This window comes from Amphiura filiformis, chromosome 2 (genome assembly GCF_039555335.1).
Source record: "Amphiura filiformis chromosome 2, Afil_fr2py, whole genome shotgun sequence".
Lineage (NCBI taxonomy): Eukaryota > Metazoa > Echinodermata > Ophiuroidea > Amphilepidida > Amphiuridae > Amphiura > Amphiura filiformis.
The window spans coordinates 11778120-11793628 of record NC_092629.1 but is presented as its reverse complement, the minus strand read 5'-3'; the positions used below and the strand labels follow the sequence as shown (position 1 = coordinate 11793628).

The 15509-nt window shown below is 35.7% G+C and overlaps 1 protein-coding gene across 2 annotated transcripts in view; it reads right to left on the bottom strand.

Moving 5' to 3' along the window:
* Positions 1-13379, bottom strand: part of LOC140145886 (neuronal acetylcholine receptor subunit alpha-9-like) — a 232861-nt gene extending 219482 nt beyond the window's left edge. For both annotated transcript variants that reach the window (XM_072167589.1, XM_072167590.1), the window contains exon 1: positions 11809-13379. In XM_072167589.1, the coding sequence (XP_072023690.1) occupies positions 11809-11881 (73 nt within the window). In that variant the 5' untranslated portion in view covers positions 11882-13379. The remainder of the gene's footprint in view (positions 1-11808) is intronic.
* Positions 13380-15509: the final 2130 nt, after the last annotated feature.

Here is a 15509-nt window from a genome sequence, read left to right as displayed (position 1 = left end):
TGTCATGTGTTTATCCATACCGCCTTAAAACAACTCGTATTTCGGGCCTAAAATTTCAGTGATGTTATCTGCTTTCATCTGATACCCAAAGCTGCATTTTGACGGGATAAAGTGCGTGGATGAGGCTGTCAATCAAGTTACTGAACTTGAATTATTTGTGTAATAATGTAAGGATAAGCAATAAAATGAAGGTTGTTAATTGGTTTTGGCTAAAAATATTTTTTAAATATTCAGTTTTTGCCATATTATTTTGCTAAATAAGAAAACAAATTGCCACTCTGCAAAAAAAGAAAATCTTTAGGGGAATACAACCAACTCTTTCAGTAGTAGCAGGAGATAAATATTTATGTTGGATTTCCTTTGGAAGCGGACTAATCATGCTAATTCACAAACACATTTGCCTAAGCGATAGCAATGTATTTTTATTTTTTAATATATATTTCACTTTACCTGGGAAAGAAGAATGTTTTTGTTTCAAATTATTCCTTTTAAATCTTCTAATCTTTATCGCGATCGTCTTCAACGACAATAAAAAGTACCCTTTACCCACAAAAGTCCAGTTTTTTTAACCGCATTGTGCCAATTTGGAATCAGCTTCCCCTTAGTGTTAGGTCCTCTTCATCTTTTTCTGTTTTTAAAAGCAATGTGGTTAATTTTTTGCATTCTCATTTTGAGTTAAATTTTCGGCCGGCTGACATTTGTACGTGGGTTTCCGTATGCAGCTGTGCTATTTGTAGGGTGTCTTAATTAAATTTTTGATCTTGAGGTGGGATGGTCTTAGAGGTGATATGCACCTGTTCATCCCAATCCTCTACACTGGTATCTCTCCTACATGTGCCGGATCCATGGTGCGTTTTATTCACATGTATATATATATATATATATGTCTTTTATACTTTTACTTTGTGCAATATATTTATCCATATTTTATCTAATTTTGTTATTTGATATTGTAACCAGTGTATGAAGCCAAATAAATAAAATAATTAAATAAAAATGTTACGTCCAATGGTGCATATATTTTGATATAATTACAGTGCAATTAAATATGGAGCCAAGTTATTGACATATGCACTTCAAATTTGATAAAACAAATATTATTACTTAATTGATTGAAAGTAATACAAACATGAAGACACTTTGAAAGTAATACTAAAGTACATACCACGTATAACTGACCAAACACACCACGAGTGCCCTTTCAAAAGTCATCGACCAACTAAATGTCATGTCTTTATAAGGCAACATCTCTATCATTGCAACAGATGTCTGCAAAATAAGAGTTTTCTTTCACAATTCACAATGCAATGTTGCTCGTTCCGTGAAAAGTAATAATACAATCTATCACAGAAAGAAAAATCAACCTTCGCCAGCATTGAAATCTGGATCTTTTGGACTATACACCGGCGTTCGATCGAACTATGCAAAGTATTTCAAGATTTCTGATTTCTGATATATATGGCCTGGAACATGCTTTGGTCATGATATACTATGTGGCAGATGTTACTTAAGCTTTAACATTTGAATTCGATACAATAAAGGTTTTGACTATACATCATACCAGGGGGTACTTCCGGGGCGATATTATCATGCCAGCGTGTTCGAATGTCGGATTTTACTGGCCACGTTTGAACCCGTACGTGTATGGTTGGCTAAGCAGTTCATAACGTGTACTAATACGTGTATTCGAAATTTCGAATACGCGTAATGGAATAAACCAATCAGCGTTTAGATTCGAGAACGTGGGTTACAATTTCGACCTCGTGAGACTGCCCGCATGTGATATCAACGCAATTGGCACTTGTCCTCGTGCACTAATAACAAACTTAACTTAATAATCAAAAGGCTTATAATTATTATAAGAATAAGAAGCGGGAGAAGAATGTGAATGAAGATTATTTTGAAACGGACCCGATATAGCATTCATTTCTACATACTTACAAAGTATGATAACTTTTATTTTGCATAAAGAAACACCGCGCGATGTGTGTTGTAAGGGTGCATACTACCAAATTACTGCCCCTCATCATTTATTAGACATTAGGATAATCATCCCTAAAAACAGAAACATACAGTCATACAGCATACACTTAACATGTGTTTGAACCTGAGGTAGGTGTCAGGTTTGAACATGAACACTAACTTATGCAGGATACACCCCATGCATGCAGCCTATACGGTAGGTCTGACCAAACACGGAGAGGCTGAAGGTCACTCTGTATATTTATCTTCTACCTGACCAGCATGCAAATCCCTCAGAATTTGGACAACCGCAGGTCAAGGCTGTGTATGTGTTGTTGTTCGGTATCGGCCGCTTTAGGGGCAGGATACGGTCACTGTTCTAATATCCTCTACTTTCAAAGAATAATTCATATTATATGTAGCCTAGCCTAATACTTTAGGATTGATTCAGTGTGGAGACAGATACATATATTGCTAATTCATTTGTTACATACACTATCCGCTGTTTAAAATGTTTTTATTCCAGGACGGAATAAATGTATTCCACATAGAATAAAGTTGGTATTAGGAGTGGAGTGTACCCTATCTATTTTTGCTACATCAGAAAATATTTCAAAATCGGAATAAATGCATTCTTGAATTCCCCCAAAGGAATTTTTGAAAAAGCATTTTATATAAAGGAAGCCGATAGGCCTACCTTTAACCCTTCTCCCCTTAAAAGGAATGAAAATACCAAAAACGACTTTATTCTCTGATATTTTAGCATGTTCTGTTCATTCCCGTCATTTCTTACAAAAAACGGCGTGATGTAGCACGGTGAGGATTAAAATTATCTCCGAATTTTTATCTGCAGTGAACGAGGTTGTTTACGTGCCTCGATTTAAATACACGGGCTTTAAAATTTCCCTCCCACGTTCTCGAAACTCAACGCTGATTGGTCTGTTCCATTGCGCGTATTCGAAATTTCGAATACACGTATTAATGAACGTTATGAACTGTTTGGCCAACCATATACGTGTAGATGAGAACACGTCATCCACTTGACTAGATCACGAATAAGGAAATAGGAAAAAATGGTGTATTCGTTTTGATGCACTCAGCAGCTGTCCTAGAAATGTACTATCAAAATAAACTCTCTAAGGCTGGACGTGACCCTTAAGGAAAATGTGAGAGAAAAACACTTTTCGTAAAGAAACCGTTATTCACTGAACTTATCAGTTATCGTTCGCTATGTAGTAATGCGTAAACAAGTGGCACTCTCCAGTATGCTACATTACATACTACACTAGAGGTACTGAAGGGAAAATATAATCAGAAATGAAGCCTTGACTTTTGACTTTTTCGTCTATTCTAGCTCTTCAAAAAATACGAATTCAATACGAATTTGAAAGCAGTTTATTTTCATGTTTGTAAGAGCAATTCAAGAATAATCTATACCAAATTTGTAGTTGACTTTGTGTGTTTCATAATTATATTGATGAAAAAATATTCGAAAAATTTCTTAATTTAGGAAGCCTTTGAGTCCTGTACATGTTAAGGGCTGTTATTCATACTTCCTTGACTTTTCTACTTGATAGAACATAGTTAGAGTTACGTTAAATTTGCCAATTCGCACATGGAAATGGAGACTAACACATGTACACATGCAATTTATGTGATTTATAGTGCGCTACGCACAGGCACAACGCCTAGACGTTGATCCACAAGCCTCAGCACACTTTACAGGTTGTCGCTGACCACTACGGCCCCACAGCATGCCATAAACTATTTAACAACATTTCAGGGACTTTGCTGCTTCAAGAGCGCACGTTACCCTAGACATTCCACAAATAACCTTCGCAACCAGGATTAGCTCCCCGATTTTCGTACGGGTTACAACGAGACAATTAGCAATAAGTTCCTTATTCAGGGGAATTACAAGCTAACTCAATTTTTCCACGAGAGCGTACTAGGCACCGCCAGGGTTCGAACCCGCAACCTCTCGCACCATAGTCAAACGCCTTATCGAATGAGCTAACCTGACTGCTAAAAAAGGAAGAAGACAGAAAGAAAAGAAGGACTATATGCTCATCTATTATATTATATAAAACAGGGTTGGTAATTTACGTATTACCGAAAAGGTATTTAATATTGGCAGGGAAATCAAATTGTTCCAATCTGTTGAACTTTGTGTTACGTTTTTAATGATCGCATAAGCAAATAAATCTCGCTGGTTGGAATAATTTGAATTTTTTATAGAGTGTATCCATGCGAATAACATCATAAATGTGTAAAATAATAATGGCAGCCTTTGAAACGAACTTGCACTTTCCGGGAGATAGGTTTTCATGGACATTGTATTTATAAATTGACACCACTAGAAAAATAATGAAACCTCGGGAGAACCTGCGGAGTATTACAATAAGCCAGTTGTGTGTCTGTATAGGTGGGGGTGTGCGGGGGTGTATGGGGGGGGGGAGGTGGCTTAGGAGGAGTGCATGAGAGTGGGGTGTGTGAGTGTATTATGCCTATGTGCAAGGGAGTACGAATTCTTGTAGATTGATCAGTGAAAGCTAATTTCTTGGAAGGTCACACGGGTTTGTATATGCATGTGACTCACGAATCAGGAAAAAAGGCAGGTAATTGTACACACAACAAGGTGATACAATAATAAGGGAATACGAATTACACAGAATTCCCTGCTTAGTGATAAACAATACTATAATTAAGCTATAATTTAAAACAATATGCTGAATTTTTCCCTTTATTTTTCACTTGAGTGGACACTGTCCGGTCGCGGTGTCCAGCTGGTAGGTCAAGCGACACTTGTTTATATATGCTGGCAGTGAATTCTCTCTAGGGCAAAAACAAAGGTCCCTGTCCGAACGGTCAGAAATGAGTCAGGAAATATTACGTTATCACTCGTGCCTGGTAATATGACCAGAATATAAAATGTTTCTAGTTTCCATTACAATTGTCCTAAAAGTGCTTATATTAGCACTTTAAGACATGTGCATAGTAAGTCTTAATATTAGCTCTTTAGTAGAGAGACTAAGTTCTTCTTAAATATAACATGCTGCAAAAAGAACTGTAATATTACTATGACCTATCATTGGCCTCAGAAACAAGTATTTTGTGAAGCCTGAACATCGACGACCACAAAAAAAAATAGAAGAGTTCCATTACATTCGAATGTGAAGCATTATACTGCAAACGAATAAACAGGAAAAAAGGAGGCAAATGTATCGGTGCATTATCTTCATTGTTGTTTTTAATCAGATAAAATAGAGACAATCCGTATGACCTGTTTTGAACTTACTTTCTCGCTCAACAATTAAGTCTCCGAACACACTTCAAAGAAATATGGGTTTTTCAGCTTTCATAATACCTTTGCTGTATATAAATAAAAGCGAATAATATTCCTATAAATAAATCCATTTTTAAAGGATTACTATTTTTGCAAAGATGAAACACAACAACCTAACGCAGAGAATGGTGTGTTGATTTATTAATATGTACAGCACGTATAACCTCCTGATAGTTAAAGCCCTTATACTATATAGTGACAAATATTTTAAATTAAGCATCGCATCATACCCGATGTCGAAGTTTTATTAATCATGAACGTTGGTATGATATTCGATGCTCACCTTGCAAGCTGATACTTTCAGAAATCATAAATATTCACACGTATTTGAACTTTGTTCTCTGGAGATCGGCTTATTAAACAATTTGACCTGATTAGAATGTGAATTAGATTACAAAGTCGTTGTTTTTCAAAACCTTTACAAAATATTGATGTTTTGGAACTTAACACCCTTTTATGACGGATTCACAAAATACGTCACTTTAAGTTTAACTTAAACTGCACTGTTATAAGTTAAAAGAAATAAAGACAGAAAGTATTACTATTAAAGGTACTAATCTTAAACATGGCAAATATGTCCTATATACATAATTATACATTCATGACTAACGCCAGGTGCATAGTAGTAAACCATAGACTGTAAAAAGAAACGTTGCTATACATACTTCTTACAACACAATATTAATACCACGGTAAACTTAACTTTCCTGTGTTTACGGTGCCGTTTAGGACACCCGCTAGCACATGGACAATATTTTTGAAATACAGAAACTCTTTTACTGACGATATATAAGGGTTCTAGGAGTTCCATCCAGGTATTCCCCAGGGTTCCATCCTGGGCCCCTCCTATTTTTGTCATGTATACTCATCGCTTACCGTAAAAAGGGCAAGAAATGGAAATATTATGCTTACTATTTTATCAGATAATTATATTTTCTTCCCACGAAAAATTACAATCATTTAAACATTAATCACTACTAAAGTCATCGTGGAAATCTAATTTGACCGACAGAATCCTGTACATCGCCTGTTTTTTATACAAAATAGTGCCACTTTATGTGCAAAATATATAATACAATAACTAAATAAGAGATCCTTGGCACAGACATTGTTTCGAGAAGAAAGTTATTGTTATATTTATTTGTAATATTTTTTCCTGAGGTTGGTAGAATCATTTCCGACGTCATAGCTGCTCTAAAGTCTTGCAATAAATCAATATTAAATGGTAGACATTTGTATAAAGCAAACAACAACTTTTAAGTTACGCACTTGGTACTTTGTAATTTGTAGTATCAAGCAAAATAATCCATCACATTTGCGTCCAAATTTTGGAATATGTCAGCATGCGTTTAAGACATAATTTGTTGACGGAGGCGAATTTATTCTAATCATCGTGTCAAATTGCCATTTTAATAGTGCGAATGTCCTCCTTCTTCTGCTACTAATGGCCCAGAGATGATAAGTTTGAGACCAGACGTAATAAAGCTATAAATATCCCATAATGCACTGCTTTAGACAAGTGTATGGTCGTCATGAGGTTATAGCTCAATGTCATACAGCTTCCGTAATGTGAGACAGTTCAGAGGTTGTGCCCATCGCCTCCCGGTGACGCGATAGATGAATAATACGTCATCAGTTTATGTGCTCCCGTTGTTTGACAAGGAATCAGTAGTTATTATTCGTGGATTTAAACGTGAAATTCAATTGCCGGCGGTTTTGTGCAGTACACGTCACTTTCAAGTAATATGAATTCAAATGCGCTTGCGCAGAATACAACCGAGAAGGGACAAAAATATAAAATGATCGGGACCTGGATGAAAATCGTACCCTTAGGCTTTAAACTCTGTTTAACTAAAAATATAAGACGATTATTTAAACTTACGCCGCACCAAGTTGTTGGTAGGATCTCAAGTTCAAAGTATTGTTTTCGGGGACAATAAACACGTTGAAAACAATAAGTTAACAATTAGCAAATATACGACCATGTATGTGTATGACAACTTTAAAGAATGTAGCCATTGATCCGTGGCGATGCATTGCTTTCCATATGATTGATACAGCCAGGGTTTTTTACCCTACTCTGTTTGCCACTGGCTATGATATGCATGGGCGGAGAGACTGCTTAACGTGTCATCCAAAGGACGGAGTACATTCGTGGATTTAATCTACAAATGCTACCAATTAAATTAAGATTTGTTCCAGCCAATATTGCAGCAAATTACCTCCGCCCGGAATTGAACCCAAGACCTCGTGAACCAAAAAAAAAGCGAATAATCTACCCACCAGAACCCACTCTCTCCTCTCACTATGGACCACAATGGCTTCATCCAAATTGCATAGTTAAATAATCGCAATTAAACAATCATAGTGCAAAATCTGACATCAAGTTCCAGAGTGTGAGTTTTGTACTCAAAATTTCAAAGGTCATGCAATGAATGTACTAAAGGTATTAGGGTCAAAGAACTGTGCATTGATAGATGAGCATGTTGTGGATCCTAATGTCTTGCACATACACATTTAAAAATTTGTCCATATCACAATGCATGCTGGGGAGTATTAGAACTCAAGCACTGGTTAGGGACGATGCCTTGATTGGTTTCCAAAGTGAAGCACAGATGATATTACATCCTTTGATGTGGTCTAATTTGGTTACAGTTTTTTTATCATAAAGTTTCAAGTGGCTTTACCTTATACAATAAGTAGATTGGGCTTATTCTGCTACAGTTATTATGATCAATTGAGCAATTGGGTTTGAAACAATTTAATTGCTTTGCAGGCAAGCGTTTAAATCCTTTAAATCGGCCAGGCTTTTTAAAGCAGATATTAGTATCCAGCAAACTGCAGGGAGGAGATGTAAACAGGAAAACTTGAATAAGACATGAAATTTGTTCATTTCCTACATTCTGTTCCCTAGAGTGGCTGCTCCGTAGTTCTACAATTTCGATAGTTGATGATGGGAAAGTAAAAAAAATAAAATAACACCGACTCGTTGTATAGACGGAGTGGACCCCCTCCCCAACTACAGGGAATCTAGCCCTTAACATCAAGGAAACAGAGATGGGCATTTTATCTTTACATTTAAGTGTGGGTACTTTTCTACAAGGCGTAAAAATTGACCAAATAATGTAAAATATAATCAGTATTAATGCTTGTAATTTCTCTTTATGGCCTTGACAGACCAAACACAATTGATCTTTCCTTCAAAAGTCCTCGCGACTAAGAACATGAATTGATTAATAATTTGCATACTTTGACGGCAAAAGTAAGCTTCTTTTTGAAAACAGGTTAACATCACTACTTGTCGCATGCATTATTCAGTGTATCTTTTTTTATTATTTCCATCTAGTCGTTGATCTACATTATTCTAGACTTGTTCTAAGCATTGTTACAGTCTCCATCATGTTAAACATACCAGCGATGTCAATCATAACGTTTTGTTGAAAATAGATGAAGTACCATATCAATAAAACTCGAATTAATTTGACGATGGCGACCGTTAAAGTGGTTTTAATCTACAGCTTAAAAGATGATTGCCACTTTAGTATGCTAATTAACCGATGATTTGCCTTAGATGTCTATCTCTTAGAGCTTCTTTGTCAAAATAAGATCTTAGAAACATGATAGGCTAATTGACTATTACAACTAACCTGATTTAAAACCTTCTTGACGATAATGTAATTATGACAGATTGATTTTAACAAGCGTAACCATGGTAACAGTAAAACGGTAACGGTTAATCCACCGGACGACGCGACGAGGATACAAAACAAGTCGAGAATAAAAAAAAGATACAAGAGGATACCTTGAATATGCGTACAACTGAAAAGAAAGAGCAAGGTATGCCAACCAACTTAAGGAAACGAGTAAAACACAGAACAATTACAGAGGCGGACAGACAACAACATAATATTATGTAGGCACAGAAGAAGGTAAAGTTCGATGGCCAAAATTAACATTTCCACAGCCAACACATCTGCTTAAGTTTAGAAAGAAATCAAATCAAACTAGGAACGTATAAAATATTTTTGGCCAAAAAGCTAATAAACAAGCTGGAAATAAAGGAAACAAACAACACAAAGAGGAGGGTGTATTTCTGTTTTTCACACGGCAGGTGTTTTTTGTATTCGTTGTACATCAGTTACTATAATGTTGTTGACATACAAGCAAACCGTTTGAATTATTACAGTGACGTAAATTTATGATAATTGATGGACCCTACGCATGACATCACTGATATTATTATGTACATACGGATCAAGAAGCTTCTATTACTTTATTGGATCGAAAGATGCAGAATTCACATAATTCTGAATTGGGTTAATGTATGCGATATACATTTCAAGAAACAAAATGTGTTACAGACAGATTAAAAAATGCAAATATTTAATGTTAGGAATTATTTGTGACACAGATATGGCTTTTTACCCAACAAATTTGCAATTTATTGAAATATGTCGTTTCCTGTCCTAAAATCTAATTTATGGCTAATATAACCTGCTCCTTTTTTCGCAATATTATTTTATTACCAATTTTGATAGTATTTGCCTCTTTTTTTGATATCTGTATACGATTCATGGAATTATAGCTGGACCACCTGTTTGCCCGGGGATGTTTGTTGAGAGGTCATATATTAACCCTCTGAGCACTACTGCCTTTCTAACAACAACTTTGATTGGTTGATGACAAGAGATATTCAGTTGAATAGCCTATAAGAATACTGTTTTGAAAATATTTCACCCCATGCATTTAAAATGATGGCATTTTTCTTACAAGATCACTGATTGGTTCAATAAATGAAGCAACATCCATTCTGACCAATCGACAGGTAGTTCTCATGGGGTTAAGGTAGATTTCTGGGTAACAGAGAGACTGGCACGTAGCTAGCGATGATCAGATGGTATATGGTATTAATCATGCCTGACGTATTGCGATATCTGCATTGGGCTATTGCATTTAAAATCCACACTACCCCTGTAGAAGATTTAGCTAAAGTATTCCACAGAGTGAGTATAGGCTTCAAATAGAATAGACAATTAGGTAACTTCCACTTGAAATACTCACTCCAGTTGTGGAAGATATAGATAAAGCCATTATACAGGGGGAGTATGGGTTTCAAAATGATTAACTCTGAGTAATAACATTTGAAAAATATACACCCCATGTGGAAGATATTCCCAAAATCTTCCACAGGGGTAGTGTGGATTTTAAACGGAATAGCCCATCATAGTCGAAGAGCAAAGACCACTAGAAATCACCCTCGGACACCTCTATAACATTATGAGTGTTAAATTGATACGGCACCTCGGCGAAAAGGATGTCAGAATAAGTGACAATAAATGTCATCGAGATATTTCAAAGCTTGAAATCTCCGTGTTCTTGCAGTAGCTATTTGAAAAATGACTTGTCGCTGACCGATAATTTTTTAAACCCCAAGCGACATAAATGATATTGATTATTTTTAAATAAAACGAAGAAAAATTGACATTATCAATTTGCTCTGATATTTATCATGTTGATATGATTTCCTTTTTGCTTGATAATTTGCTGTTATTCGCATTCTAATTGAAACATTTTATAAACTTGATATTTATATTTAAGTATTTCATTACACATCTTTAATGCGATAGCAAGCGGCGGCTTTCTTCTTGTTTGGCGCCTTTTTAATACAACTTGTCACTCAAAATAACATTTACTTTGTTATTAAAAGAAGATGGCGTTACATTTAATACTCATTTTTGTAACGATATAGAAATAATTATTGGTACTTCATTTTTTGTATTCATACCTTTTCTGTCTGTTTTCCCAATTATTTTTATTTTTTTCTTTCCTGATATTTGTGCTTTCGGGTTTTTTCTTCACACGTTCGGCATACTTCGCGACCTAAATGTGCGATAACAGAAACGTACTGTTTTCCCGCCAGAAGCGAATGGATCAGTTTATCTTGTTTTTCTTTACAAAATGCACACGCAACATTGTCAAAATATTTACCGTCCAATCCTATATGTTAGCGCTTCCAAGAATATCAACGTTTCTGCTTCTTAAGAACAGATTGTAATTTTTGAACAATCTGTTAGCTACTACCATGCACCAAGACGCATTCAAAGGTGTGTTTAATTGAATATTTGACGTGTTAAATTGAACGATTCACGGGCTTAATGTGCCGAGTAATACATTCGATATAAATGCCCGTGTTTTCCCATGAATGAACATTTGTTAATATACCATTTTCAAGTAATTTATCACCAATGAGCCGTCTCTATCAAAACAAAAACGACAGCAACCATATAACCCAGTCGTGAAAACTTTCTTCATCACATGTAGTCGATTTTTGACTTGTGTTGTTTTTCTTTGCAATCTAATTGCATTTCTGACAGCGCACCGCGTATTTTATATTTGTCTTAACGATTTTAAACGTATAATGTTTACTTTTGTTCACAAAAGTATCCAACTTTTAAGTAAAAAAGCATTTAGACCACAAAATATTCACTATATAAACTTACCTGCCAGCTGTGGTAGGAGAAGAACGACTAGTTGAATTGCTAAAGACCACACGATAAGGTAAGGTAGCTCCATTATCACTCCAAAATTATTTCTTCTTTCAATATCAATTTAACAAAACTTCCACTTAATTAAGATCCATTTGGTTTGAAACAAAAATGCGTAAATACTTGCGGCTTAGATTGTTCGAGTCAAAAACATCACCGTTTATCACTCTCTCATAAAATCGTCAATTCAAAACGCTTCTGCAATATGTTCGTATCCAATCCGCTTTAAAGAATAAGATCAAAATTCAAACCTTGGTTCGTGGAATAAAAACAGATGCAAAAAAGAGCACAAAGCACTATCGTCCTCAGTGAATCATATCCCTTGGGTGCGCACAAAAACTTTTAAGCATTATTTCTCAAGGGGAAACCTTATGCAAGGTATCACACACAATTGCCATTAGTCGCTCAAATCTCTTGCAACTTATCAGCTACTTTTTTTCGTCGTACAGTCAAATTCCCTTTTGTCTTGGCGCAATCATGGAGTTTTGCCGTTCCTTAATCTCGCTAAATTCTCCCCCAACAAAACTCAGTTATTTTCTTCTTCGTCACTAGTTTTGTACAAGCCCGGATGTTTAACGGCGACCAGACACGAGAAACGGAACGTATGTTGTCTAACGTCCGTAAGAGAACGAACGACTGGCGCTGTTCAATGCAGTGCGCTGTGCTAGCTGGATTTAACTTGTTAAAACTCGCTTACAGAAGTGGATTTTTTTTTTCACTTTTGCAAAACAGCAGCGGCTGGTGATTTTACTGCAGTATTATAGCGCCCGAGGCTGAGAAAGACTGGTAACCCCTAATTAGGCTGGTTAACCCACTTGTAAACTATCAACTAACCACTTTTGAGATCTTCACTAAGCTAGAGCAAACCTTATCTATATTATATCCGATATGTCTTCAAATCTTAGGTTGCATGCAACCAAAGTATAACACATTGCCGTCGGAGAACACGGTCATAGCCTCATGTATATACGGATCAGAGACAAACCACTCTTGCATTTTCCCTGACACCTAGTTTATCGAAGACGTTCTGATGGTAGCGTGTTTTGCGGCTGTCTTGGGTAGTATAGGTGTTGTGCCTTTTTTTAATTAACCTTATTATTGCTTGTCTTCCACGCGCGAGGTTAATGTATTTCCATTGAACATGTTGAATGTTGCAGTGTTATCAAATACATGACCACACACATCATCGACAAACTACCAAGGCTCTCTCCTTCAATCCAAACTTGATTTGAATTTCACGAAGGCATCCTCAAGGTCACGTGTCTTAGAATTGGACACCTAATTAACCAATGACAATATTCCACTTAAAATTCGCTTGTCACACTCTCACCAGAGAAGTGTGAAATGCAAAGAGTAGTTAATGTACCAGTATTGTCTCAGTGGAATGTCAGATATAGGTTGTCAGCCACTCCCTTACGTGTGCGTGCATCCTACCACACGCTCAATTTAACGCGATGTCGAACTATAACATACTGCACATTGATTGTTATATTAAAAGATCTCGCAACAACTCGTAGTTATGTCAGAACTTTGTACAAGTCTGTGTAGCAAGGTTTGACTTAACGGGAACTAAATCCACTGACAGATATTGAGCTGATGAAAGCCCTCTATCGATAAATGTTTGAGGGTGGGAACACGTGATGGAAATTATGCTCTTTTAGCTTTTCTAGTTGACTCTAAAGAGTGAGTTGCAAGTGTATCATGTTTTTGTGAAAATAAAATGCGGATGTTATAGGAAGTATACAACGGAATTGCTAAGTGACAATTGGAAAATATACAGGTGCATGTATAATAGTCCTACTATCCTACTTCTAATAATAATAATAATAATAATATTCATACTCGTTAATATTCATGATGTAAAAGAACCAATAGGAACTGCCGATTGAACTAAGCATTCTATCTGCACATCTTGCCATCTCAGGAATGTCGTTTGGCTTTCAATATAGGGTAACTCATCCATTGGATAGAAAAGTTTTAACTTTAAGCTTAAGGGATGGGGTATGAACGTTTGGACAGTATTTATTGTGGGACATTAGAGCACATCAGACATATCGAATTGCATTCTGAATACGAAGAATGTCCTTCTGATATCAAATAATTTTGATTTTTGAAATTCGCAATGTAATACACATTTTATGGCAATGATTAAAATTGATATTTTTGATATTTAATAGTACTTGAAGTAAACTTTATAAATCTGATGATTCATACTTAAAGTGTGTGTAGGTGGGATGAAAAGCCGACGATCAATTGAAATTTTGACCTTTCGTAGGGAAGATATGGATTTTTTTCCCAAAAAACACTCAAAATTTTCAAGTGATCGTCGGCTTTTCATCCCACCTACACACACTTTAAGTATGAATCATCAGATTTAAAAAGTTTACTTCGAGTACTGTTAAATATCAAAAATATCAATAACCTTATTATTTTCATTTGTTTTGGATTGCTAACAATGTTTAGAATGTTGGGTATGTTCATTCATAGGATTTCGGGCATGATCGTTGATTTATGCCCTCGGCTCACGCCTCGGGCATAACAGCGATCATGCCCTCAATCCTATGAATGAACCCCTAATTTATAATATTATTTTTTATCAATATAAAAGATGGCGATTTGATTACGCAGTGGGCGCCCTATTCAATACGCCACACATTCATCTAACGCGTATGTCGCCAGTGTGTTATTGTTTATGGTATTTTGTTTACCGCACGCTAATTCTAAATTGTTCCCATCAGCTGCTGAAAACTTCTAAGACTTTACAAAAAGTAACGCAGCCGATACAAAAACGTCTAGCTTCATAATTATTAATTGTATTCACAATATTTTAACATAGAAAGACAGGTGGTTTATGTACGCGCATTTTGATACTCAATTCGCCCAATGTCGTTCTATATTAACAATACATCAGTATTTAAAAAACAACCATGAACTTAAAAGTTGCATGTACATTGTGTTGATTTGAATTCAGCGCGTATATAATGACATATTGTACATGCCACAATGCTTGTTATTGTATTTAATAACCATTGATCGCTATAAGTGCATATTTTAAATTCGGGATATGTCCTTAAGATACTGCCGTGTTTGTTATTAAATATTGAGCAGAACTGGACGAATGGGGTATCAAAATGCTCTTACATAAACCATATGTCTTTCTAAATATTGCAAGTATGATTAATAGTTCTGAAGCTATAGACATATTTATAAGACGGCCGCGTTATTTTTTTGCGAGGTGTTACGGTTACAAAGAACTTTGACATCTCGGAGCCTTGTTAGCAGTAGGAAATGATTTTTGATTTCAGCTTGTAACACTATTGCCCTGTACTAAACACTGTCAAGGTCTTTAATACATTATGAATGCCACCTTTGCCACCTAGGATATGTCACTTGACTTTCAATAGGGTCACTAAATTTATCCCTTGGCTTAGAAAGCAATGCTTCCTGTTAAAAATAGATCAACATTATCGTAATTTCATGCACTCCAGGGTATATATCTAAGTGTATAGGTAACATTTACCTATAATACGTCATTTAGCTGTTTACTTTGATTTAATTTACATTGTAAGTGTGCATAGTAATATAAAGGTATCGAATTTAATAGGAATTTTTAGGTATTTTTGACACACAGGTGATAATCATACCTTAACATTGGA